We start from the raw sequence: 27,950 nt of genomic DNA, 5'->3' as shown, positions 1-27,950 counted from the left end.
GAGAGAGAGAGAGAGAGAGAGAGAGAGAGAGAGAGAGAGAGAGAGAGAGAGAGAGAGATGATAACAGTAGGAGCGAAGCACAGCTTAGAGAGAGAGAGAGAGGTTGATAACAGTAGGAGCGAAGCACAGTTTAGAGAGAGAGAGAGAGAGAGAGAGAGAGGATGATAACAGTAGGAGTGAAGCACAGCTTAGAGAGAGAGAGAGAGGGTTGATAACAGTAGGAGTGAAGCACAGCTTAGATGATAACAGTAGGAGCGAAGCACAGCTTAGAGAGAGAGTGGGATGATAACAGTAGGAGCGAAGCACAGCTTAGATTATAACAGTAGGAGCGAAGCACAGCTTAGAGAGAGAGAGAGAGGGTTGATAACAGTAGGAGCGAAGCACAGTTTAGAGAGAGAGAGTGGGATGATAACAGCATTAATTAGAGAGACGGAGGCAGAGGGAGGTTAGGAATGAGGAGGGGAGGGAGACGTACTGAGAATGGCAGAGGGATAGAAAAAGAGAGAGGGGGCAGAGGGAGGTTAGGAACGAGGAGGGGAGGGAGACGTACTGAGAATGGCAGAGGGATAGAAAAAGAGAGAGGGGGCAGAGGGAGGTTAGGAATGAGGAGGGGAGGGAGACGTACTGAGAATGGCAGAGGGATAGAAAAAGAGAGGGGGGCAGAGGGAGGTTAGGAATGAGGAGGGGAGGGAGACGTGACTGAGAATGGCAGAGGGATAGAAAAAGAGAGAGGGGGCAGAGGGAGGTTAGGAATGAGGAGGGGAGGGAGACGTACTGAGAATGGCAGAGGGATAGAAAAAGAGAGAGGGGGCAGAGAAAAAAGAAGGGTATGAATAGGTATGAGGGTTGAGTGGGGGCGGGGGGCGGATTAAAGGTTACTGCAGTAACCTCTACATTCGACAGCGGGGACTGGCTACTGAACTGACCTCAGATCTGCAGGTGAGCACCTAGAATACATATTATAATTCACTAAACCACTCCCAGTGGAATATACCAGGTTATCCCTAGACCAGGGGTGTCAGGTCCAGTTCTCACAGGTCAAAGTGTCATCATGTTTTTATCAACCTCAAACTAAATTGATCAACTGTTGTTGCTGATTGGCTAGATATGGCCAGGTGTGTGGCCCTCCAGGAGCCTGGTTTTACACCCTTGCCCTAAACTGATCTAAAGTCAGCTTTGCATTTCCCACTCCTAAGGGTTTAGGTTAGCTTCAGGGGAGAGAAAGCTGGTCCTAGATCAGTGGTGAAAAGGCAACATCTACCTGGATCCCTCCTCTTTCTCTCTGTCATTCAGACCTCTACACTTCTTATATTACATCATAGCATCGCCCCCTACAAATATAGATAGGTAGATCTATCTTAGATATATTTGATATAGATTGTATATATTAGGTAACTAAATCCATTCTTTCTCAGATATAACGAAACAGGATAGCAGCATTTTTTAACAACGGCATCGCTTTGGTAGCTGAATAAAGAAGACAGAAGAGAAGGCATCTGAGTGAGTGTGTGTGTTTCTGTCTCTCTGTGCATGTGTGTGTGTGTGTGTGTGTGTTTGTCTCGCTGTGCATCTGCATGTGTTTCTGTGTGTCTGTGTCTATGTGTCTGTGTGTGCATCTGTGCATCAAGATTGCATGATTTGGCCTATAATAGACAAGGTAACAGATATAGATGAATACATGGCTAAAGCTTGAGAACTACATTTCAAAATGGCACAACGGAAAAAAAACTACAAAAGACTGCAGCGAACAGCGCAAATAGGACACAGACACAGTAAAGTAAGGAATTGAAAGGAAAGAAATATAAAGAAAAGCAGACTTTGTCTATTAGGTTTAAAAAGATACAAAATAATGTAATGTGGGTCATTGAGGAGCTTACTGGGCTCCTGGCTGGCTAATGCTTGGTTATCAGTTTGTTTGTTCTGGCCACGAACAGCTTCCCTCCAAAATACATCCATTACATAAGATAGAGAGACCAAACTAACAATGACAAGAGAAACAGAGAGAGAGAGCGAGAGAGAGAGAGGGATACGTGGACTACAACGTCGCGGTAGAATAACTGAAGTACAGCTCAGGTCTGTTTCGTTTGAAGTCTGTTTCCTCTCTCGGTTTTTTTCTCTTTCTATCCTGCACTTGATTCTCAAGTGTTTGTTTTCTTTCCTTTCTTTAGTAGATGCTCTTTTTCTTTCACTATCGTTTTGTTTTCTCTTTTCTATCCTGCTGCCGATTCATTCCCTCACTTCATGAAGAAGTATTGTAGCAGACAGGCCATGAGGATGGAGACACCGGCGAACACACACACCACGACCGCCGCAAAGCGCTCATCGCTGGATATTATCCCCGCCCCTTTCACCGTCTCCACGGCGCTGGTCTCCCCCAGGCACTGTTGCTCCTGACGACGCAGGGTGAACGGGGAGGAGGGGCTTTGAGGGCCACAGAGTTCCTGGTTGGTATCCTGGCAACGGCGGCAGGCGCATACACGGAAACGGTAGTCGGTGTTGCCTTGGAGTCCGGTGATTTGGAAGGCACTCTCCTCTCCCTTAAACACCTGGAGAGAGAGAGAGAGAGAGAGAGAGAGAGAGAGAGAGAGAGAGAGAGAGAGAGAGAGAGAGAGAGAGAGAGAGAGAGAGAGAGAGAGAGAGAGAGAGAGAGAGAGAGAGAGAGAGAGAGAGAGAGAGAGAGAGAGAGAGAGAGAGAGAGAGAGAGAGAGAGAGAGAGAGAGAGAGAGAGAGAGAGAGAGAGAGAAAGAGAGAAAGAGAGAAAGAGAAGAGAGAGAAAGAGAGAGAGAGAGAGAGAGAGAGAGAACCTTGATTTAGAAAGTACATTGTGACCTCATCAACAACAACAAATTGATTCAGACCAAACAGGTTAATGCTCAGTGTGTGTGTGTGTTAGTATTGGCTCTTAACAGTCCCCCTGCTGCTATTCTACATTAGTGAAATCCAATGAGTGCATGAAAGAGGCTATAGAATCTGTTATCAGGTTAACATTATCAACGCTGCCTCTGTACAGAAGGGATTAAACTACCTCAAGAACCACTTAGGACACACACAAGTCTTCTGCCTCCAACTGCTCGCTAGATCAATAAGTTCAAAACTTAACCGGAGATAAGGACCACAAAACTCTTCACTAACACATCAGATATGTGTGTGTCTGCGTGTGTGTTTTTTAATGTGCTTTTCAATACTCATTCACCTGAAGAGCTGTTCGACTGCCAAAAGGGCAAGTGTGATTGTGTGTGTGTGTGTGTGTGTGTATATTGACAACCATATTGAGTTTCCATAAAGTTCCATTGGCAGCAGACACTGTTAAATGTCAGTGGTCTCGGAGCTGTAATAGTCATTAATACGCTGCCTTCACTCTGCTGTCACCACATGAAAGGGTACATGGAAGACAAGGGAAACGGGAGAACTAGTCAGTTGCACAACTGAATGCATTCAACCCAAATGTTTCTATTCAGCTATCCTCACATGAACTGTGTGTGTGTTACCTGTTTGTACTCTGACTCTCGTCCAACCAGCACCTGCAGGATGTAGTTGACACGGTCGCCTCTCATTGGTGGAATGGTCTCCCAGGTGACCTCACACACATTCCCTTCCAGCTGTTGCACTCTGGGAGCTGTAGGCAGACAGGACACATTGTCACAAACAATGTCATAAACACGTGGAAACTACAGGCAGCTGATGACACCTTCATGTGGGAGGATGACTCATAAACTCAAAAAAATAAACGTCCTCTCACTGTCAACTGCGTTTATTGTCAGTAAACCTAACGTGTAAATATTTGTATGAACAAAACAAGATTCAACAACTGAGACATAAACTGAACACCACCCCCGGGCTACTAACTTTAAACACCGTGTCGCTAGCGTAGTGGCGGCTTCCCTGCTCCATCTACTGCTGCCCCCTGGACACTGTTATCATTTGGCTACATAGCCGATGCCTGCTGGACTGTCCATCAATCACGGTAATTAATCATCCAATCATTAATCATCCATTCTGTTTATTTATGTTTTATCTGTCGGCCCCAGCCGCGAACTCAGCTTCTGTGTGTAGTTAATCCGACCCTCTCTGCCTAGTCATCTCCATTTTACCTGCTGTTGTTGTGTTAGCTGACTAGCTGTTGTCTCACCTACTGGTTTAGCTAGCTCTCCCAATTCAACACCTGCGATTACTGTATGCCTTGCTGTATGTCTCTCTCAAATGTCAATATGCCTTGTATACTGTTGTTTAGGTTAGTTATCATTGTTCTAGTTTACAATGGAGCCCCTAGTTCCACTCCTCACACATCTGATACCTCCTTTGTCCCACCTCCCACACATGCGGTGACCTCACCCATTATAACCAGCATGTCCAGAAATACAACCTCTCTTATCATCACCCAGTGCCTGGGCTTACCTCCGCTGTACCCACACCCCACCATACCCCTGTCTGCACCTCCGCTGTACCCACACCCCACCATACCCCTGTCTGCACATTATGCCCTGAATATATTCTACCACGCCCATAAATCTGCTCCTTTTATTCCTCGTCCCCAACACTCTAGGCGACCAGTTTTAATAGCCTTTAGCCGCACCCTCATCCTACTCCTCCTCTGTTCCTAGGGTGATGTGGAGGTGTCCCCAGACACCCTCATTTGTTGACTTCTGTGATGGGAAAAGCCTTGGTTTCATGCATGTCAACATCAGAAGCCTCCTCCCTAAGTTTGTCTTACTCACTGCTTTAGCACACTCTGCCTACCCTGATGTCCTTGCCGTGTCTGAATCCTGGCTTAGGAAGGCCACCAAAAATTCTGAGATTTCCATACCCAACTATAACACTTTCCGTCAAGATAGAACTGCCAAAGGGGGAGTAGTTGCAATCTACTGCAGAGATAGCCTGCAAAGTTCTTTATACTTTCCAGGTCTATGCCCAAACAGTTTGAACTTCTAATTTTAAAAATAAATCTCTCCAGAAATAAGTCTCTCACAGTTGCCGCCTGCTACTGACCCCCCTCAGCTCCCAGCTATGCCCTGGACACCATCTGTGAATTGATCGCCCCCCATCTAGCTTCAGAGTTTGTTCTGTTAGGTGACCTAAACTGGGATATGCTTAACACCCCGGCAGTCCTACAATCTAATCTAATGCCCTCAATCTCACACAAATCATCAAGGAACCCACCAGGTACAACCCCAAATCCATAAACATGGGTACCCTAGTAGACATTATCCTGACCAACTTGCCCTCCAAATACACCTCTGCTGTCTTCAATCAGGATCTCAGCGATCACTGCCTCATTGCCTGTATCCGCTACGGGTCCGCGGGCAAACAACCACCCCTCATCACTGTCAAACGCTCCCTAAAACACTTCTGCGAGCAGGCCTTTCTAATCGACCTGGCCCGGGTATCCTGGAGGGATATTGACCTCATCCCGTCAGTTGAGGATGGCTGGTCATTCTTTAAAAGTAACTTCCTCACCATCTTAGACAAGCATGCTCCGTTCAAAAAATGCAGAACTAAGAACAGATATAGCCCTTGGTTCACCCCAGACCTGACTGCCCTCGACCAGCACAAAAACATCCTGTGGCGGACTGCAATAGCATCGAATAGTCCCCGCGATTTGCAACTGTTCAGGGAAGTCAGGAACCAATACACGCAGTCAGTCAGGAAAGCAAAGGCCAGCTTTTTCAAGCAGAAATTTGCATCCTGTAGCTCTAACTCCAAAAAGTTCTGGGACACTGTAAAGTCCATGGAGAACACGAGCACCTCCTCCCAGCTGCCCACTGCACTGAGGCTAGATAACACGGTCACCACCGATAAATCCATGATTATCGAAAACTTCAACAAGCATTTCTCAACGGCTGGCCATGCCTTCCTCCTGGCTACTCCAACCTCGGACAACAGCTCCGCCCCCCCGCAGCTACTCGCCCACGCCTCCCCAGCTTCTCCTTTACCCAAATCCAGATAGCAGATGTTCTGAAAGAGCTGCAAAACCTGGACCCATACAAATCAGCTGGGCTTGACAATCTGGACCCTCTATTTCTAAAACTGTCCGCCGCTATTGTCGCAACCCTTATTACCAGCCTGTTCAAACTCTCCTTTGTATCATCTGAGATCCCCAAGGATTGGAAAGCTGCCGCGGTCATCCCCCTCTTCAAAGGGGGAGACACCCTGGACCCAAACTGTTACAGACCTATATCCATCCTGCCCTGACTATCTAAGGTCTTCGAAAGCCAAGTCAACAAACAGATCACTGACCATCTCGAATCCCCCGTACCTTCTCCGCTGTGCAATCTGTTTTCCGAGCCGGTCACGGGTGCACCTCAGCCACGCTCAAGGTACTAAACGATATCATAACCGCCATCGATAAAAGACAGTACTGTGCAGCCATCTTCATCAACCTGGCCAAGGCTTTCGACTCTGTCAATCACCACATTCTTATCGGCAGGCTCAGTAGCCTCGGTTTTTCTAATGACTGCCTTGCCTGGTTCACCAACTACTTTGCAGACAGAGTTCAGTGTGTCAAATCGGAGGGCATGTTGTCCGGTCCTCTGGCAGTCACTATGGGGGTGCCACAGGGTTCAATTCTCGGGCCGACTCTTTTCTCTGTATATATCAATGATGTTGCTCTTGCTGCAGGCGAATCCCAGATCCACCTCTACGCAGACGACACCATTCTGTATACTTCTGGCCCTTCCTTGGACACTGTGCTATCTAACCTGCAAACGAGCTTCAATGCCATACAACACTCCTTCCGTGGCCTCCAACTGCCACTGACACGGCCTGCAACGAAAACATGCGGACTCTCCTTCACTGCAGCCACTGCAGCCGAGGTGATTAAAACATTTAAACGTGTTAACCCTCGCAAGACGGCATCCCCAGCCGCGCCCTCAGAGCATGCGCAGACCAGCTGGCTGGTGTGTTTACGGACATATTCAATCAATCCCTATCTCAGTCTGCTGTTCCCACATGCTTCAAGAGGGCCACCATTGTTCCTGTTCCCAAGAAAGCTAAGGTAACAGAGCTAAACGACTACCGCCCCATAGCACTCACTTCCGTCATCATGAAGTGCTTTGAGACTAGTCAAGGACCATATCAGCTCCACCCTACCTGACACCATAGACCCACTCCAATTTGCTTACTGCCCAAATAGGTCCACAGACGATGCAATCTGAACCACACTGCACACTACCCTAACCCATCTGGACAAGAAGAATACCTATGTGAGAATGCTGTTCATCGACTACAGCTCGGCATTTAACACCATAGTACCCTCCAAGCTCGTCATCAAGCTCGAGACCCTGGGTCTCGACCCCGCCCTGTGCAACTGGGAACTGGACTTCCTGACGGTCCGCCCCCAGGTGGTGAGGGTAGGCAACAACATCTCCACCCCGCTGATCCTCAACACTGGGGCCCCACAAGGGGGCGTTCTGAGCCCTCTCCTGTACTCCCTGTTCACCCACGACTGTGTGGCCACGCACGCCTCCAACTCAATCATCAAGTTTGCGGACGACACAACAGTGGTAGGCTTGATTACCAACAACGACGAGACGGCCTACAGGGAGGAGGTGAGGGCCCTCGGAGTGTGGTGTCAGGAAAATAACCTCACACTCAACGTCAACAAAACTAAGGAGATGATTGTGGACTTCAGGAAACAGCAGAGGGAACAGCCCCCTATCCACATCGATGGAACAGTAGTGGAGAGGGTAGTGAGTTTTAAGTTCCTCGGCATACACATCACAGACAAACTGAATTGGTCCACCCACACAGACAGCATCGTGAAGAAGGCGCAGCAGCGCCTCTTCAACCTCAGGAGGCTGAAGAAATTTGGCTTGTCACCAAAAGCACTCATAAACTTCTACAGATGCACAATCGAGAGCATCCTGGCGGGCTGTATCACCGCCTGGTACGGCAACTGCTCCGCCCACAACCGTAAGGCTCTCCAGAGGGTAGTGAGGTCTGCACAACGCATCACCGGGGGCAAACTACTTGCCCTCCAGGACACCTACACCACCCGATGTTACAGGAAGGCCATAAAGATCATCAAGGACAACAACCACCCGAGCCACTGCCTGTTCACCCCGCTACCATCCAGAAGGCGAGGTCAGTACAGATGCATCAAAGCTGGGACCGAGAGACTGAAAAACAGCTTCTATCTCAAGGCCATCAGACTGTTAAACAGCAACCGCTAACATTGAGTGGCTGCTGCCAACACACTGACTCAACTCCAGCCACTTTAATAATGGGAATTGATGGGAAATGATGTAAAATATATCACTAGCCACTTTAAACAATGCTACCTAATATAATGTTTACATACCCTACATTATTCATCTCATATGTATACATATATACTGTACTCTATATCATCTACTGCATCTTTATGTAATACATGTATCACTAGCCACTTTAACTATGCCACTTTGTTTACATACTCGTCTCATATGTATATACTGTACTTGATACCATCTACTGTATCTTGCCTATGCTGCTCTGTACCATCACTCATTCATATATCCTTATGTACACATTCTTTATCCCCTTACACTTGTGTGTATAAGACAGTAGTTTTGGAATTGTTAGTTAGATTACTTGTTGGTTATTACTGCATTGTCGGAACTAGAAGCACAAGCATTTCGCTACACTCGCATTAACATCTGCTAAACATGTGTATGTGACAAATAAAATTTGATTTGATTTGAACTGCTCTTAAACGCTAGTAAAACCAAATGCATGCTTTTCAACCGTTCGCTGCCTGCACCCGCACGCCCGACTAGCATCACCACACTGGATGGTTCCGACCTAGAATATGTGGACATCTATAAGCACCTAGGTGTCTGGCTAGACTGTAAACTCTCATTCCAGACTCATATCAAACATATCCAATCTAAAATCAAATCTTGAGTCGGCTTTCTATTCCGCAACAAAGCCTCCTTCACTCACGCCGCCAAACTTACCCTAGTAAAACTGACTATCCTACCGATCCTCGACTTCGGCGATGTCGTCTACAAAATAGCTTCCAATACTCTACTCAGCAAACTGGATGCAGTTTATCACAGTGCCATCCGTTTTGTTACTAAAGCACCATATACCACCCACCACTGCGACCTGTATGCTCTACTTGGCTGGCCCTCGCTACATATTCGTCGCCAGACCCACTGGCTCCAGGTCATCTACAAGTCCATGCTAGGTAAAGCTCCGCCGTATCTCAGTTCACTGGTCACGATGGCAACACCCACCCGTAGCATGCGCTCCTGCAGGTGTATCTCACTGATCATCCCTAAAGCCAAAACCTCATTTGGCCGCCTTTCCTTCCAGGTCTCTGCTGCCTGCGACTGGAACGAATTGCAAAAATCTCTGAAGTTGGAGACTTATCTCCCTCACCAACTTTAAACATCTGCTATCTGAGCAGCTAACCGATCGCTCCATCTGTAAATAGCCCACCCAATCTACCTACCTGATCCCCATACTGTTTTTATTTTATTTACTTTTCTGCTCTTATGCACACCAGTATCTCTACCTGCACATGTTCATATGATCATTTATCACTCCAGTGTTAAACTGCTAAATTGTAATTATTCACTCCTATGGCCTATTTATTGACTACCTCCTCATGCATTTTGCGCACAATGTATATAGATTATTTTTTTCTACTGTTATTGACTTGTTTATTGTTTGTTGTTCACTCCATGTGTAACTCTGTGTTGTTGTCTGTTCACACTGCTATGCTTTATCTTGGCCAGGTCGCAGTTGCAAATGAGAACTTGTTCTCAACTAGCCTACCTGGTTAAATAAAGGTGAAATTAAATAAAAATTCCACAGACATGTGACTAACAGAAATGGAATAATGTGTCCTGAACAAAGGGGTGTCAAAATCAAAAGTAAGAGTCAGTATCTGGTGTGGCCACCAGCTGCATTAAGTACTGCAGTGCATCTCCTCCTCACGGACTGCACCAGATTTGCCAGTTCTTGCTGGGAGATGTTACCCCACTCTTCCACCAAGGCACCTGCAAATTTACAGACCTTTCTGGGGGGAATGGCCATAGCCCTCACCCTCCGATCCAACAGGTCCCAGACGTGCTCAATGGGATTGAGATCCGGGCCCTTCGCTGGCCATGGCAGAACATTGACATTCCTGTCTTGTAGGAAATCACGCACAGAATGAGCAGTATGGCTGGTGGCATTGTCATGCTGGAGGGTCATGTCAGGATGAGCCTGCAGGAAGGGTACCACATGAGGGAGGATGATGTCTTCCCTGTAACGCACAGCATTGAGATTGCCTGCAATGACAACAAGCTCAGTCCAATGATGATGTGACACACCGCCCCAGACCATGACGGACCCTCCACCTCAATCGATCCCGCTCCAGAGTACAGTCCTTAGTGTAATGCTCATTCCCTCGAAGATAAACGTGAATCCAACCATCACCCCTGGTGAGGCAAAACCGCGACTCGTCAGAGAAGAGCACTTTTTGCCAGTCTTGTCTGGTCAGGCGACGGTGGGTTTGTGCCCATAGGCGACATTGTTGCCAGTGATGTCTGGTGAGGACCTGCCTTACAACAGGCCTACAAGCCCTTAGTCCTGCCTCTCTCAGCCTATTGCAGACAGTCTGAGCACTGATGGAGAGATTGTGCATTCCTGGTGTAACTCGGGCAGCTGTTGTTGCCATCCTGTACCTGTCCCGCAGGTGTGATGTTCGGATGTACCGATCCTGTGCAGGTGTTGTTACACGTGGTCTGCCACTGCGAGGGCAATCAGCTATCTGTCCTGTCTCCCTGTAGCGCTGTCTTAGGCGTCTCACAGTACGGACATTGCAATTTATTGCCCTGGCCACATCTGCAGTCCTCATGCCTCCTTGCAGCATGCTTAAGGCACATTCAAGCAGATGAGCAAGAACCCTGGGCATCTTTCTTTAGGTGTTTTCAGAGTCAGTAGAAAAGCCTCTTTAGTGTCCTAAGTTTTCATAACCGTGACCTTAATTGCCTACTGTCTGTAAGCTGTTAGTGTCTTAACGACCGTTCCACGGGTGCATGTTCATTAATTGTTTATGGTTCATTGAACAAGCATGGGAAACAGTGTTAGAACCCTTTACAATGAAGATCTGTGAAGTTATTCGGATTTTTACGAATTATCTTTGAAAGACAGAGTCCTGAAAAAGGGATGTTTCTTTTTTTGCTGAATTTAGTAGTGGTTGCAACGGAATAAATGGAATGGCATCAAACCCATCACACATGGTTTCCATGTGGTTGATATATCACTCCACTCACTCCATTCCAGCCATTATTATGAGCCTTCCTCCCCTCAGCAGCCTCCTGTGACGGAAACACACGCACCGTCAGACAGACACACACCCTTACCTTTGAGTGCGGAGGGTACAGTCTTGGTGGTAGAGAAGGTATGTGTGTCTGAGAACGGTCCCTCCCCTGCGTCACTACATGCCTGGATCCTGAACCGGTAACTGGTGGACTCGGTCAGGCGCTGCACCTTGTAAGTATGACTGGGACCTCTGTAGATACACACAAACCTGGACAGAAAGACAAGATTGAGAGGTTAGGAGAGAGAGAGGAAGAGAAAGAAAGAGAGAGCGAGAAAGGGAGCAATAGAGAGAGGAAGAGAGAAAGAGAGAGGAAAAGAGAGAACAATAAGGAGTCAATAAAATGATGAAAGCAGGCTCTCATAAAGAGAGAAGGCAGTGGAAAGAGAGAAAGAGGTAGATGGGTAAGGAGGGGGGGGGCGATAGAGAGCTTCAGCTAAGCGTCTGATAGTGACAGAGACATAACTTTACGTGAAGCCATTATTGCAGGGGAGTGATGCGCATGCACGCACACGCACGTCTTTCACTCATCATTTACACGCACGCACGCACGCACACGCACACGCACACACACACACACACACACACACACACACACACACACACACACACACACACACACCTTTTAGGGTATATCATCTGTTGTTGTGTTCTCTTTATTGCATATGTGCAGTAGGACCAGTTAATCCGGTAAACAGGACAAGTCCATCTCTGCCCAACGAAATTCTGTTTTTACTCTCAGGACATTTCCATAATCATCAGTGCTGGCAGACCGTGTGTGTGTGTGTGTGTGTGTGTGTGTGTGTTTGTGTGTGTGTGAATGATGAGTTATGACCCAGGGTAGTTTTGGCAAGGCAGTTTGGCACAACCAGGGCCAAACAATTAACATACCACTTAGCCTGAAATAAATAACACACACTCTGAGAACATTACATAGCAGGAACACAACACACACTCTGAGAACATTACACAGCAGGAACACAACACCCACTCTGAGAACATTACACAGCAGGAACACAACACCCACTCTGAGAACATTACACAGCAGGAACACAACACCCACTCTGAGAACATTACACAGCATGAACACAACACACACTCTGAGAACATTACACAGCAGGAACACAACACCCACTCTGAGAACATTACATAGCAGGAACACAACACCCACTCTGAGAACATTACACAGCAGGAACACAACACCCACTCTGAGAACATTACACAGCAGGAACACAACACCCACTCTGAGAACATTACACAGCATGAACACAACACACACTCTGAACACAACACACACACACACTCTGAGAACATTACATAGCAGGAACACAACACACACTCTGAGAACATTACATAGCAGGAACACAACACACACTCTGAGAACATTACACAGCAGGAACACAACACACACTCTGAGAACATTACACAGCAGGAACACAACACCCACTCTGAGAACATTACACAGCATGAACACAACACACACTCTGAGAACATTACACAGCAGGAACACAACACCCACTCTGAGAACATTACATAGCAGGAACACAACACACACTCTGAGAACATTACACAGCAGGAACACAACACACACTCTGAGAACAGGTATACCCCCATCAAAAGCCTAACAAAACACCAGCACCGGCTATGATGGGCTACAAAAGACAGAACAACTCTCTCTGTGTATGTAGGAGGAAGAGTGGCTACGCGCTCCGAGCTTCAAATGGACACAAATAAAGGCAGCGAGACAGGCCTGGAAACATGACGATAAGAAGAGAGAGGGGGAGGCAGAGGTGGGGGTGTAGTTCTTTCACTGCATCTTTATTTATTTCATTTTTATTTCACCTTTCTTTAACCAGGTAGGCCAGTTGAGAACAAGTTCTCATTTACAACTGCCACCTGGCCAAGATAAAGCATAGCAATTCGACACAAACAACAACACAGAGTTACACAAGCAATAAACAAACATACAGTCAATAATACAGTAGAAAGAGTCTATATGCGTTGTGTGCAAATAAGGTAAGATAAGGGAGGAAGGCAATAAATAGGCCATGGTGGCGAAGTAATTACAATATAGCAATTAAACACTGGAGTGAAATGTGTGGAAGATGAATGCGCAAATCAAAATACTGGGGTGCAAAGGAGCAAGATAAATAAATAAATACAGTATGAGGATGAGGTAGTTGGATGGGCTATTTACAGATGGGCTATGTACAGGTGCAGTAATCTGAGCTGCTCTGACAGCTGGTGCTTAAAATTAGTGAGGGAGATATGAGTCTCCAGCTTCAGTGATTTTTGCAATTCGTTCCAGTCATTGGCAGCAGAGAACTGCAAGGAAAGGCGGCCAAAGGAGGAATAGGCTTTGAGGGTGATCAGTGAAATATACCTGCTGGAGTGCATGCTACGAGTGGGTGCTGCTATGGTGAACAGTGAGCTGAGATAAGGCAGGGCTTTACCTAGCAGACTTGTAGGTGACCTGGAGCCAGTGGGTTTGGTGACGAGTATGAAGCAAGGGCCAGTCAACGAGAGCATACAGGTTGCAGTGCTGGATAGTATATGGGGCTTTGGTGACAAAACGGATGGCACTGTGATAGACTGCATCCAATTTGTTGAGTAGAGTGTTGGAGGCTAATTTGTAAATGACATCGCCGAAGTGGAGGATGGGTAGGATAGTAAGTTTTACGAGGGTATATTTGGCAGCATGAGTGAAGGATGCTTTGTTGCAAAATAGGAAGCCGATTCTAGATTTAATTTTGATTTGAGATGCTTAATATGAGTCTGGAAGGAGAGTTTACAGTCTAACCAGACACCTAGGTATTTGTAGTTGTCCACATATTCTAAGTCAGAGCAGAGCAGAGTAGTGATGCTAGGCGGGCAGCGATCGGTTGAAGAGCATGCATTTAGTTTTACTTGCATTTAAGAGCAGTTGGAGGCCACGGAAGTAGAGTTGTACGGCATTGAAGCTTGTTTGGAGGTTAGATAGCACAGTGTCCAAGGAAGGGCCAGAAGTATACAGAATGGTGTCGTCGGCGTAGAGGTGGATCAGAGAATCACCAGCAGCAATAGCGACATCATTGATGTATACAGAGAAGAGAGTCGGCCTGAGAATTGAGCCCTGTGGCACCCCCATAGGTCCAGACAACAGGCCCTCCGATTTGACACATTGAACTCAGAGAAGTAGTTGGTAAACCAGGCGCGGCAGTCATTAGAGAAACCAAGGCTGTTGAGTCTGCCGATAAGAATGTGTTGATTGACAGAGTCAAAAGCCTTAGCCAGGTCAATGAATACAGCTGCACAGTATTGTCTCTTATCGATGGCGGTTATGATATCGTTAAGGACCTTGAGCGTGGCTGAGGTGCACCCATGACCAGCTCGGACCCAGATTGCATAGCAGAGAAGGAAAGGTGGAATTTGAAATGGTCGGTAATATGTTTGTTGACTTGGCTTTCGAAGACCTTAGAGATGCAGGGTAGGATAGATGTAGGTCTGTAGCAGTTTGGGTCTAGAGTGTCACCCCCTTTGGAAAACTGCCACGGTCATCCCCTTCTTCAATCTTTGGGAATCTCAGACGATACGAAAGAGGTTGAACAGGCCAGTAATAGGGGTTGCAACAATTTCGGCAGATAACTTTAGAAAGAGGGTCACGCCCTGACCGTAGAGATCTTTTTATTCTCTATGTTTGGTTGGTCAAGGTGTGACTCAGGTGGGGAAACTATGTTCTTTATTTCTATGTTTTGGCCGGGTATGGTTCTCAATCAGGGACAGCTGTCTATCGTTGTCTCTGATTGGGAATTATACTTAGGCAGCCTGTTTTGCCACCTTAGTTTTGTGGGATGTTGTTTTTGTACAGCTATTGTAGCCTACCGAACGTTACGTTTGTTCTCCTTTTGTTGTTTTTAGGTGTTCATTTTTAATAAAGATAAAATGTACACCTACCACGCTGCACCTTGGTCCGATCATTTTGACGAGCGTAACAAAGAGAGAATCCAGATTGTCTAGCCCGGCAGATTTGTAGGGGCCCAGATTTTGCAACTCTTTCAGAACATCAGCTATCTGGATTTGGGTGAAGGAGAAATGGGGAGGCTTGGGTGAGATACTGTGGGGGGTGCAGGGCAGTTGACCGGGATAGGGGTAACAGGTGGAAAGCATGGCCAGCCTCAGAAAAATGCTTATTGAAATTCTCAATTATAGTGGATTTATCGGTGGTGACAGTGTTTCCTAGCCTCAGTGCAGTGGGCAGCTGGGAGGAGGTGCTCTTATTCTCCATGGACTTTTGACTTTGTGCTACAGGATGCACATTTCTGTTTGAAAAAGCTAGCCTTAGCTTTCCTAACTGCCTGTGTATATTAGTTCCTAACTTCCCTGAAAAGTTGCATAACACTGGGGCTATTCGATGCTAATGCAGAACCCACAGGATGTTTTTGTGTTGGTCAAGGGCAGTCATGTCTGGAGTGAACCAGGGGCTATATCTATATCTCTATCTCTGTACATTTTTTGAATGGGGCATGCTTATTTAAGATGGTGAGGAAGGCACTTTTAAAGAATAACCAGGCATCCTCTACTGACGGGGTGAGGTCAAAATCCTTCCAGGATACCCAGGCCAGGTTGATTAGAAAGGCCTGCTTACTGAAGTGTTTAAGTGAGCGTTTGACAGTGATGAGGGGTGGTCGTTTGACCGCAGACCCATTACGGATGCAGGCAATGAGGCGGTGGTCGCTGAGATCTTGGTTGAAGACAGCAGAGGTATATTTGGAGGGCAAGTTGGTTAGGATGATATCTATAAGGGTGCCCGTGTTTACGGATTTGGGGTTGTATCTGGTAGGTTCATTGATAACTTGTGTGAGATTGAGGGCATCAAGCTTAGATTGTAGGGTGGCCGGGGTGTTAAGCATGTCCCAGTTTAGGTTACCTAGCAGCACAAGCTCTGAAGATAGATGGGAGGCAATTAATTCACATATGGTGTCCAGGGGCACAGCTGGGGCTGAGGGGGGTCTATAACAAGTGGCAACAGTGAGAGACTTATTTCTGGAAAGGTGGATTTTTTAAAGTTGAAGCTTGAATTGTTTGAGAACAGTATGACATAACTCTGCAGGCTTTCTCTGCAGTAGATTGCCCCCTTTGGAAGTTCTATCTTGTCAGAAAATGTTATAGATGGGGATGGAAATGTCAGGGTTTTTGGTGGTCTTCTTAAGCCAGGATTCAGACATGGCTAGGACATCTTACAGAGAGAGAGGGGAGGGGACAGACAGACAGGTGTTGGGACACCACATGAGTTTGATAAGGTCATTGTAGAAATGAAAACAATATTTGCTGTTTGGTCATTTGATATGTCTTTGTTCACTGCCAATAATTATCTCTCTCTCTCTCTCGTTACCATAGCAATATGTCAATTACAGAGATTCCAGGTAATTCAGCCCTAATACTGTCTGTTTAGGAGCGGCAGGGGAGAAGAGGGACTGGGAAAATGTGAGGAGGGTAGAGGAGAGGGGGTCTCCAATACTGCTAGTTACTGCCAGTTAAATCCATGTAGCTCTGATGATCACCTTTCTAACATGCAGAGACACATGCAGAGAGATAGATAGAGAGAGGGATGGGGGGATAGAGAGGAGGGAGAGAGATAGATAGAGGGGGGATAGAGAGGAGGTAGAGGGGGAGAGAGACAGAGAGGGGGGATAGAGAGGCGGTACAGGGGAGAGAGATAGAGAGGAGGTAGAGGGGGAGAGAGCTAGAGAGGAGGTAGAGGGGGAGAGAGATAGAGAGGAGGTAGAGGGGGAGAGAGATAGAGAGGAGGTAGAGGGGGAGAGAGGTAGAGAAGAGGTAGAGGGGGAGAGAGGCAGAGAAGAGGTAGAGGGGGAGAGAGATAGAGAGGAGGTAGAAGGGGAGAGGGATAGAGAGGAGGTAGAAGGGGAGAGGGATAGAGAGGAGGTAGAAGGGGAGAGCGATAGAGAGGAGGTAGAAGGGGAGAGAGATAGAGAGGAGGTAGAAGGGGAGAGGGATAGAGAGGAGGTAGAGGGGGAGAGTAGAGAGGAGGGAGGGAGAGAGATAGAGAGGAGGTAGAAGGGGGAGAGAGATAGAGAGGAGGTAGAAGGGGAGAGATAGAGAGGAGGTAGAAGGGGAGAGGATAGAGAGGAGGTAGAAGGGGAGAGAGATAGAGAGGAGGTAGAAGGGGAGAGAGATAGAGAGGAGGTAGAAGGGGAGAGAGATAGAGAGGAGGTAGAAGGGGAGAGAGATAGAGAGGAGGTAGAAGGGGAGAGAGATAGAGAGGAGGTAGAAGGGGAGAGAGATAGAGAGGAGGTAGAAGGGGAGAGAGATAGAGAGGAGGTAGAAGGGGAGAGGGATAGAGAGGAGGTAGAAGGGGAGAGAGATAGAGAGGAGGTAGAAGGGGAGAGAGATAGAGAGGAGGTAGAAGGGGAGAGAGATAGAGAGGAGGTAGAAGGGGAGAGAGATAGAGAGGAGGTAGAAGGGGAGAGAGATAGAGAGGAGGTAGAAGGGGAGAGGGATAGACTGCTAAATGCTGCTAAACTCCTCATAATGTTCTTAACAGAAGTAATGAGTCAATATTCATCAGTCTGAGATGTGTCAGGAATCACACGGATCCATTAAATGCATTACAGACTTGTTTAAGGGCACTTGCTAGGCCCCTATGGGCCCTGGTCAGAAGTAGTGCACTATACAGGGAATAGGGTGCCATTTGAGATGCAGTTCTGGCCTGCATTTATTTTCCTACGCCGGCTAGGTGAATACAAGCAAACGTCACGTTCGAGTGATGCGCGCGCACTCACAACAAAAACCCCTGTAGCCGATAGCTATACACGGACGCCAGGACCTTGACAAACCATAGCTGACTGAGTGATGACAATGACAGCACACCAGTCTGATGGCTATAGCTGTGTTCAACAAGATCTCTTTGGGATGTTTTCCCTTGGCTCGCTGGCCTGCTCGGTAATCAATCCTCCGATGGTAGACGATAACCGTCTGATTACGTGCTTGCTAACGTGCACGAGCTGCGCCTGACCACAAGTTGTTTACTTCCGTGTAAACAAACCGATGTTTTGATTGAGAACTGCGCTGAAGACTTTGGATGACGCGCCCAGGAAATGGGTCTACAGGTGCCGGCTGTATGGTGCATAGATCAATAGGGAGAGGAGTTTTTCCTGACCACAAGACAAGTTCAGCTTGTAACTAGAATCCTGAGTTTTTCCTGGGCATAAGACAAGGTCAGCTTGTAACTAGAACCCTGAGTTTTTCCCTGGGCAGGTCAAAAAACAAAACAAAAAACTATATACAGGGGGGTGCCGGTACAGAGTCAACGTGTGGGGGCACCGGTTAGTTGAGGTAGTATGTACATGTAGGTAGAGTTCATTAAAGTGACTATGCATAGATGACAACAGAGACTGGCAGTGGTGTGGAGAAGGGAGGGGGGGCAATGTGAATAGTCTGGGTAGCCATTTGATGAGATGTTCAGGGGTCTTATGGCTTGGGGGTCGAAGCTGTTCGGAAGCCTCTTGGACCTAGACGTGGTGCTCCGGTACCGCTTGCTGTGTGGTAGCAGAGAGAACAGTCTATGACTAGGGTGGCTGGAGCCTTTGACAATTTGTCTGGCCTTCCTCTGACACCGCCTGGTATAGAGGCCATTGATGGCAGGAAGCTTGGCCCCAGTGATGTACTGGGCTGATCGCACTACCCTCTGTAATGGCTTACGGGCGGATGCCGAGCAGTTACCGTACCAGGCGGTGATGCAAACAGTCAGGATGCTCTTGATGGTTCAGCTGTAAAACCTTTGGAGTATCTGAGGACCCATGCCAAATCTTTTCAGTCTCCTGAGAGGGAATAGGTTTTGTCGTGCCCTCTTCACGACTGTCTTGGTGTGTTTGGACCATTCTAGTTTGTTGGTGATGTGGACACCAAGGAACTTGACGCTCTCAACCTGCTCCACTACAGCCCTGTCGATGAGAATGGAAGCATGTTCGGTCCTCCTTTTCCTGTAGTCAACAATCATCTCCTTTGTGACCAGCTATATTTCATGGCCCAATAGGGGTAAAGTATGTAATTCAATGAGAGCTGTCTGGTGGGGGGTGACCATATGGGTATGAAGGAGGAGATGGGGAGGGGTATATACTCACCAAGCTGTGAAAACAGTTCAGCTCTGCTAGAATAGAAGGGTGTGTATGTTGGTATTGTGGGGGTCATACTGGACAGTCAGTTAATTAGTCCACCACCCTCTGGCTGTGGCTCGGGATGCCAACCACACCAGTCATCCATGTCGTAATGTGGCTGTGGCTCGGGATGCCAACCACACCAGTCATCCATGTCGTAATGTGGCTGTGGCTAGGGATGCCAACCACACCAGTCATCCATGTCGTAATGTGGCTGTGGCTCGTGCCAACCACACCAGTCATCCATGTCGTAATGTGGCTGTGGCCTATGCCAGGATGCCAACACACAGTCATCCATGTCGTAATGTGGCTGTGGCTAGGGATGCCATGCCAACCACACCAGTCATCCATGTCGTAATGTGGCTGTGGCTAGGGATGCCAACCACACCAGTCATCCATGTCGTAATGTGGCTGTGGCTAGGGATGCCAACCACACCAGTCATCCATGTCGTAATGTGGCTGTGGCTAGGGATGCCAACCACACCAGTCATCCATGTCGTAATGTGGCTGTGGCTAGGGATGCCAACCACACCAGTCATCCATGTCGTAATGTGGCTGTGGCTAGGGATGCCAACCACACCAGTCATCCATGTCGTAATGTGGCTGTGGCTAGGGATGCCAACCACACCAGTCATCCATGTCGTAATGTGGCTGTGGCTAGGGATGCCAACCACACCAGTCATCCATGTCGTAATGTGGCTGTGGCTAGGGATGCCAACCACACCAGTCATCCATGTCGTAATGTGGCTGTGGCTAGGGATGCCAACCACACCAGTCATCCATGTCGTAATGTGGCTGTGGCTAGGGATGCCAACCACACCAGTCATCCATGTCGTAATGTGGCTGTGGCTAGGGATGCCAACCACACCAGTCATCCATGTCGTAATGTGGCTGTGGCTAGGGATGCCAACCACACCCAGTCATCCATGTCGTAATGTGGCTGTGGTCATATGGGATGCCAACCACACCAGTCATCCATGTCGTAATGTGGCTGTGGCTAGGGATGCCAACCACACCAGTCATCCATGTCGTAATGTGGCTGTGGCTAGGGATGCCAACCACACCAGTCATCCATGTCGTAATGTGGCTGTGGCTAGGGATGCCAACCACACCAGTCATCCATGTCGTAATGTGGCTGTGGCTAGGGATGCCAACCACACCAGTCATCCATGTCGTAATGTGGCTGTGGCTAGGGATGCCAACCACACTAGTCATCCATGTCGTAATGTGGCTGTGGCTAGGGATGCCAACCACACCAGTCATCCATGTCGTAATGTGGCTGTGGCTGGGGATGCCAACCACACCAGTCATCCATATCGTAATGTGGCTGTGGCTAGGGATGCCAACCACACCAGTCATCCATATCGTAATGTGGCTGTGGCTAGGGATGCCAACCACACCAGTCATCCATGTCGTAATGTGGCTGTGGCTAGGGATGCCAACCACACCAGTCATCCATATCGTAATGTGGCTGTGGCTAGGGATGCCAACCACACCAGTCATCCATGTCGTAATGTGGCTGTGGCTAGGGATGACAGGATGCCAACCACACCAGTCATCCATGTCGTAATGTGGCTGTGGCTAGGGATGCCAACCACACCAGTCATCCATGTGGTAATGTGGCTGTGACCAGGGGTGCCAAGCATACCCATTACCCATGGCACTGCTCGGCAGACAGAAAGTCTCTCTAATTCTCTCACTTATCCTTTATTACCTCCCTCCTTCCCTCCACCCTCCCTCCTTCCTTCCCTTCAACCTCCCTCCACTTTCCCTCGCTCCCACCCTTCCATTTCTCTCCCTACCTCTCTATTTATTTCTCTCCTTCCTTCGGTCTGTTCTCTAATGGACAGCATGGTTGACCAGTTCATGGTTCTAATTAGTTCTGTAGTCTAGATGTTCTCATCGTGAGTTCTCCCTGGATCTACTGGTTACTGTCGTTTCACCCACCTACCTACCCACCCACCCACCCACCTTTAACAGATGCTTTTATCTAGACCGTACATAACATTGAGCCATTGGAACCATTGGAGTGTAGTAGCTGTGTGTGTGTGTGTGTGTGTGTGTGTGTACTCTATACTCTACCTGTGGTTCTTATCTTCCATCTGTAGTGTGTAGAACATGTCATTGGAGAGCAGGGCGCGGGTGTGTGTGTGTGCAGCGTTCTCGCCCCACTTCAGTTTCAGGCTCTGGGGGCCGGCAGCCGAACATTCCAAAGGAGGAGGGGCCGGAGGGAGGGGGCGTGTCCTAGCCACCAGAGGTGGGCTCAACGGGCCACAGCCAATCACATTCACCGCTTGGATCCGCACACTGAGAGAGAAAGAGAGAGAGGGGTTAGGGTAAATTGAGTGTGTGAAAGTTAGTTTGTCCATAACCAGTGTGTGTGTGTGTGTGTGTGTGTGTGTGTGTGTGTATTAGTATTTATTAGGGATCCCCATTAGTTCCTGCAGCAGCTACTCTTCCTGGCATCACACATAAAACAGAAGATCAATCAGTCCATCATATAACATTATTACACCACTCCACATCTACAGTACAAACTGTACGGTCTGTGTGTCTGAGTACTAATGTTGGTTAATAGCAGAAGAGAGGCAGCATTAGAGGTGTTATAGTAATGGATGTTTTCCTCTGTCCATTGCGTCATAACTGACCCCTATCCTCACCTAGCCGGCATCCATCTAACCCAGTCTCTCCTGACTAATATTTTCTGTTCCCCAAAACAAGTCACGACCTTGCAAAATTCCCGCAAACTTTCAATAAATTCCCTGGTTTTCCTAAAATCCCAGTTGGAGGATTCCTAGAATCAAGGGGAAATAAGAAAGAAATCTGGAATGCTCCAACAGGATTTCTGGAAAACCAGGGAATTTGGCAACCCTAGTCATGCCTTTCAACATCATCCCTATGGAATAACTAGGAATAGAGAGGAATATTAAGAGGAATAGCAATCACATCAACCTCAATCATCTAGAGTCATCTCATCCAGTATATTACAGTTATAACACTGTAGTAGATCTGTTCTCAGACCTGTTCAGACAGTTCCTTAACCTCTATGGCCCTCTATGGATAGTAATGGCCATTCCTGAATTAGAGGTTGACCGATTATAATTTTTCAACGCCGATACCAATTATTGGAGGACCAAAAAAAGCCGATACCGATTAAATGGATGATTTCTTATTTTTAATTGTAATAATGACAATTACAACAATACTGAATGAACACTTATTTTAACTTAATATAATACATCAATAAAATCAATTTAGCCTCAAATAAATAATGAAACATGTTCAAATTGGTTTAAATAATGCAAAAACAAAGTGTTGGAGAAGAAAGTAAAAGTGCAATATGTGCTACGTAAGAAAGCTAAAGTTTCAGTTCCTTGCTCAGAACATGAGAACATATGAAAGCTGGTGGTTCCTTTTAACATGAGTCTTCAATATTCCCAGGTAAGAAGTTTTAGGTTGTAGTTATTATAGGAATTATATGACTATTTCTCTCTACCATTTGTATTTCATATACCTTTGACTATTGGATGTTCTTATAGGCACTTTAGTATTGTCAGTGTAACAGTATAGCTTCCGTCCCTCTCCTCGCCGCTACCTGGGCTCGAACCAGGAACACATGGACAACAGCCACCCTCGAAGCAGCGTTACCCATGCAGAGCAAGGGGAATAACTACTCCAAGTCTCAGAGCGAGTGACGTTTGAAACGCTATTAGCGCGCACCCCGCTAACTAGCTAGCCATTTCACATCGTTACACCAGCCTCATCTCGGGAGTTGATAGGCTTGAAGTCATAAACAGCGCAACGCTTGAAGCACAGCAAAGAGCTGCAGGCCAAATGCACGAAAGTGCTGTTTGAATGAATGCTTACGAGCCTGCTGCTGCCTACCATTGCTCAGTCAGACTGCTCTATCAAATCATAGACTTAGTTATAACATAATAACACACAGAAATACGAGCCGTATGTCATTAATATGGTCGAATCCGGAAACTATCACCTTGAATACAAGACGTTTATTCTTTCAGTGAAATACGGAACCGTTCCGTATTTTATCTAATGGGTGGAATCCATAAATCTAAATATTCCTGTCACATTGAACAACCTTCAATGTTATGTCATAATTGCGTAAAATTCTGGCAAATTAGGCGGCCCAAAACTGTTGCATATACCCTGACTCTGCGTGCAATGAACGCAAGAGAAGTGACACAATTTCACCTGGTTAATATTGCCTGCTAACCTGGATTTATTTTAGCTAAAAATGCAGGTTTAAAAATGTATACTTCTGTGTATTGATTTTAAGAAAGGCGTTGATGTTTATGGTTAGGTACACATTGGAGCAACGATACGCACCGCATGAATTATATGCAATGCAGGACACGCTAGATAAACTAGTAATATCATCAACCATGAGTAGTTAACTAGTGATTATGATTGATTGATTGCTTTTTATAAGATAAGTTTAATGCTAGCTAGCAACTTACCTTGGTGCCCAAAAATACCGATTTCCTATTGTTATGAAAACTTAAAATCCCTAATTAATCGGCCATTCCGATTAATCTGTCGACCTCTGTCGACCTCTATCCTGAATGACATGTCAGGAATATAATATGTCTGGTAAGATGAGGACTTACTGTGTTGTTGTTCCATCTATTTTCTGTTGTTTACTAGAGTCCCTATACTGTCCTGTCTTCTTTTCCAGGAACTCTCCCCTCTCTCTCTCTGGACAATCTCACTTCCTTTCCCTCACTCTCTCTCTCTCTCTCTCTCTCTCTCTGGACAATCTCACTTCCTTTCCCTCACTCTCTCTCTCTCTCTCTCTGTCTGGACAATCTCACTTCCTTTCCCTCACTCTCTCTCTGGACAATCTCACTTATTTTCCCTCTCTCTCTCTCTGGACAATCTCACTTCCTTTCCCTCACTCTCTCTCTCTCTGGACAATCTCACTTCCTCTCTCTCTCTCTCTCTGGAAAATCTCACTTTTTTTCCCTCACTCTCTCTCTCTCTCTCTCTGGACAATCTCACTTCCTTTCCCTCACTCTCTCTCTCTCTGGACAATCTCACTTCCTTTCCCTCACTCTCTCTCTCTGGACAATCTCACTTCCTTTCCCTCACTCTCTCTCCCTCTCTCTCTGGACAATCTCACTTCCTTTCCCTCTCTCTCTCTCTCTGGACAATCTCACTTCCTTTCCCTCTCCCTCTCTGGACAATCTCACTTCTTTTCCCTCACTCTCTCTCTCTCTCTCTCTCTCTGGACAATCTCACTTCCTCTCCCTCTCTCTCTCTCTCTGGACAATCTCACATCCTTTCCCTCTCTCTCTCTCTCTCTCTCTCTCTCTCTGGACAATCTCACTTCCTTTCCCTCACTCTCTCTCTCTCTGGACAATCTCACTTCTTTTCCCTCTCTCTCTCTCTCTCTCTCTCTGGACAATCTCACTTCTTTTCCCTCTCTCTCTCTCTCTGGACAATCTCACTTCCTCTCTCTCTCTCTCTCTCTCTGGACAATCTCACTTCCTTTCCCTCACTCTCTCTCTCTCTCTGGACAATCTCACTTCTTTTCCCTCTCTCTCTCTGGACAATCTCACTTCCTTTCCCTCACTCTCTCTCTCTCTCTCTGGACAATCTCACTTCCTCTCTCTCTCTCTCTCTGGACAATCTCACTTCTTTTCCCTCACTCTCTCTCTCTCTCTGGACAATCTCACTTCCTTTCCCTCACCCTCTCTCTCTCTCTGGACAATCTCACTTCCTTTCCCTCACTCTCTCTCTCTCTCTGGACAATCTCACTTCCTCTCTCTCTCTCTCTCTCTGGACAATCTCACTTCCTTTCCCTCACTCTCTCTCTCTCTCTCTCTGGACAATCTTACTTCCTCTCTCTCTCTCTCTCTCTGGACAATCTCACTTCTTTTCCCTCTCTCTCTCTCTCTCTCTCTCTCACCCTGGACAATCTCACTTCCTTTCCCTCACTCTCTCTCTCTGGACAATCTCACTTCCTCTCTCTCTCTCTCTCTCTGGACAATCTCACTTCTTTTCCCTCACTCTCTCTCTCTCTCTGGACAATCTCACTTCCTTTCCCTCACCCTCTCTCTCTCTCTGGACAATCTCACTTCCTTTCCCTCACGCTCTCTCTCTCTCTGGACAATCTCACTTCCTCTCTCTCTCTCTCTCTCTCTCTCTCTGGACAATCTCACTTCTTTTCCCTCACTCTCTCTCTCTCTCTGGACAATCTCACTTCCTTTCCCTCACCCTCTCTCTCTCTCTGGACAATCTCACTTCCTTTCCCTCACTCTCTCTCTCTCTCTCTCTGGACAATCTCACTTCCTCTCTCTCTCTCTGGACAATCTCACTTCCTTTCCCTCACTCTCTCTCTCTCTCTCTGGACAATCTCACTTCCTTTCCCTCACTCTCTCTTCTCTCTCTCTCTGGACAATCTCACTTCCTTTCCCTCTACCTCTCTCTCTCTGGACAATCTCACTTCCTCTCTCTCTCTCTCTCTCTCTCTCTGGACAATCTCACTTCTTTTCCCTCTCTCGCTCTCTCTCTCTCTGGACAATCTCACTTCCTTTCCCTCACTCTCTCTCTCTCTCTGGACAATCTCACTTCCTTTCCCTCACTCTCTCTCTCTGGACAATCTCACTTCCTCTCTCTCTCTCTCTGGACAATCTCACTTCCTCACTCTCTCTCTCTCTCTGGACAATCTCACTTCCGCTCCCTCTCTCTCTGGACAATCTCACTTCCTTTCCCTCACTCTCTCTCTCTCTGGACAATCTCACTTCCTCTCTCTCTCTCTCTCTGGACAATCTCACTTCCTCACTCTCTCTCTCTCTCTCTGGACAATCTCACTTCCTCTCCCTCTCTCTCTGGACAATCTCACTTCTTTTCCCTCACTCTCTCTCTCTCTGGACAATCTCACTTCCTCTCTCTCTCTCTCTCTGGACAATCTCACTTCCTCTCCCTCTCTCTCTGGACAATCTCACTTCCTTTCCCTCACTCTCTCTCTCTCTCGCTGGACAATCTCACTTCCTCTCTCTCTCTGGACAATCTCACTTCCTCTCTCGCTCTCTCTCTCTGGACAATCTCACATCCTTTCCCTCTCTCTCTCTGGACAATCTCACTTCCTTTCCCTCACTCTCTCTCTCTCTGGACAATCTCACTTCCTCTCTCTCTCTCTGGACAATCTCACTTCCTTTCCCCCTCTCTCTCTCTCTCTCTGGACAATCTCACTTCTTTTCCCTCACTCTCTCTCTCTCTCTCTCTCTGGACAATCTCACTTCCTTTCCCTCACTCTCTCTCTCTCTCTCTCTCTCTCTGGACAATCTCACTTCCTTTCCCCCACTCTCTCTCTCACTCTCTGGACAATCTCACTTCTTTTCCCTCACTCTCTCTCTCTCTCTCTCTGGACAATCTCACTTCCTTTCCCTCTCTCTCTCTGGACAATCTCACTTCCTTTCCCTCTCTCTCTCTCTCTCTCTGGACAATCTCACTTCCTTTCCCTCACTCTCTCTCTCTCTCTCTGGACAATCTCACTTCCTTTCCCTCACACTCTCTCTCTCTGGACAATCTCACTTCCTTTCCCTCACTCCTCTCTTTCTGGACAATCTCACTTCCTTTCCCTCACTCTCTCTCTCTTTCTGGACAATCTCACTCACTTTCCCTCACACGCTCTCTCTCTGGACAATCTCACTTCCTTTCCCTCACTCTCTCTCTCTTTCTGGACAATCTCACTTCCTTTCCCTCTCTCTCTCTCTCTCTGGACAATCTCACTTCTTTTCCTCTCTCTCTGGACAATCTCACTTCCTTTCCCTCTCTCTCTCTCTCTCTGTCTGGACAATCTCACTTCCTTTCCCTCACTCTCTCTCTCTTTCTGGACAATCTCACTTCCTTTCCCTCTCTCTCTCTCTCTCTGGACAATCTCACTTCTTTTCCCTCTCTCTCTCTGGACAATCTCACTTCCTTTCCCTCTCTCTCTCTCTCTCTCTGTCTGGACAATCGCACTTCCTTTCCTTCACTCTCTCTCTGTCTGGACAATCTCTTTTCCACTGTGATCTCTCCCTCTCTCTCATTACCTTAATTATTTTACTGTTTGACATTTACACACAGTAACCTTTCCTTGATGACACACACACGCACACACACACGCACGCGCGCGCACACACACACACAGGTTGTAGTTACTTAACCACACAAGACAGAAAGTGTGGAAGATGACGAGAGAGAAGAGGAAAGGGGAGAAAAAGAAAAGAGGAAAGGGGAGAAGAGGAAAGGGGAGAGAATGAGAAGAGGAAAGGGGAGAGAATGAGAAGAGGAAAGGGGAGAGAAAGAGAAGAGGAAAGGGGAGAGAAAGAGAAGAGGAAAGGGGAGAGAATGAGAAGAGGAAAGGGGAGAGAATGAGAAGAGGAAAGGGGAGAGAATGAGAAGAGGAAAGGGGAGAGAATGAGAAGAGGAAAGGGGAGAGAATGAGAAGAGGAAAGGGGAGAGAATGAGAAGAGGAAAGGGGAGAGAATGAGAAGAGGAAA

At 47.2% G+C, this 27,950-nt stretch overlaps 1 protein-coding gene across 4 annotated transcripts in view; it reads right to left on the bottom strand.

Moving 5' to 3' along the window:
- Window positions 1-316: 316 nt before the first annotated feature.
- Window positions 317-27,950, bottom strand: part of LOC135543398 (fibronectin type III domain-containing protein 3B-like) — a 153,266-nt gene continuing 125,632 nt past the window's right edge. For 3 of the 4 annotated variants that reach the window (XM_064970610.1, XM_064970611.1, XM_064970612.1), the window contains exons 24-27: window positions 21,526-21,750; window positions 11,334-11,500; window positions 3,489-3,616; window positions 317-2,546 (exon numbers count right to left, since the gene is read on the bottom strand). In XM_064970610.1, coding sequence (XP_064826682.1) covers window positions 2,235-2,546; window positions 3,489-3,616; window positions 11,334-11,500; window positions 21,526-21,750 — 832 coding nt within the window. In that variant the 3' untranslated portion in view covers window positions 317-2,234. Of the gene's footprint in view, window positions 2,547-3,265; window positions 3,363-3,488; window positions 3,617-11,333; window positions 11,501-21,525; window positions 21,751-27,950 lie in introns of all 4 variants that reach the window. The other variant, XM_064970613.1, reaches the window with a different exon arrangement.

Source organism: Oncorhynchus masou, chromosome 7 (assembly GCF_036934945.1).
Source record: "Oncorhynchus masou masou isolate Uvic2021 chromosome 7, UVic_Omas_1.1, whole genome shotgun sequence".
NCBI classification, from domain to species: Eukaryota; Metazoa; Chordata; class Actinopteri; order Salmoniformes; family Salmonidae; genus Oncorhynchus; species Oncorhynchus masou.
The sequence above is the reverse complement of the archived record's forward strand: the minus strand, read 5'-3'. Positions and strand labels throughout refer to the sequence as shown.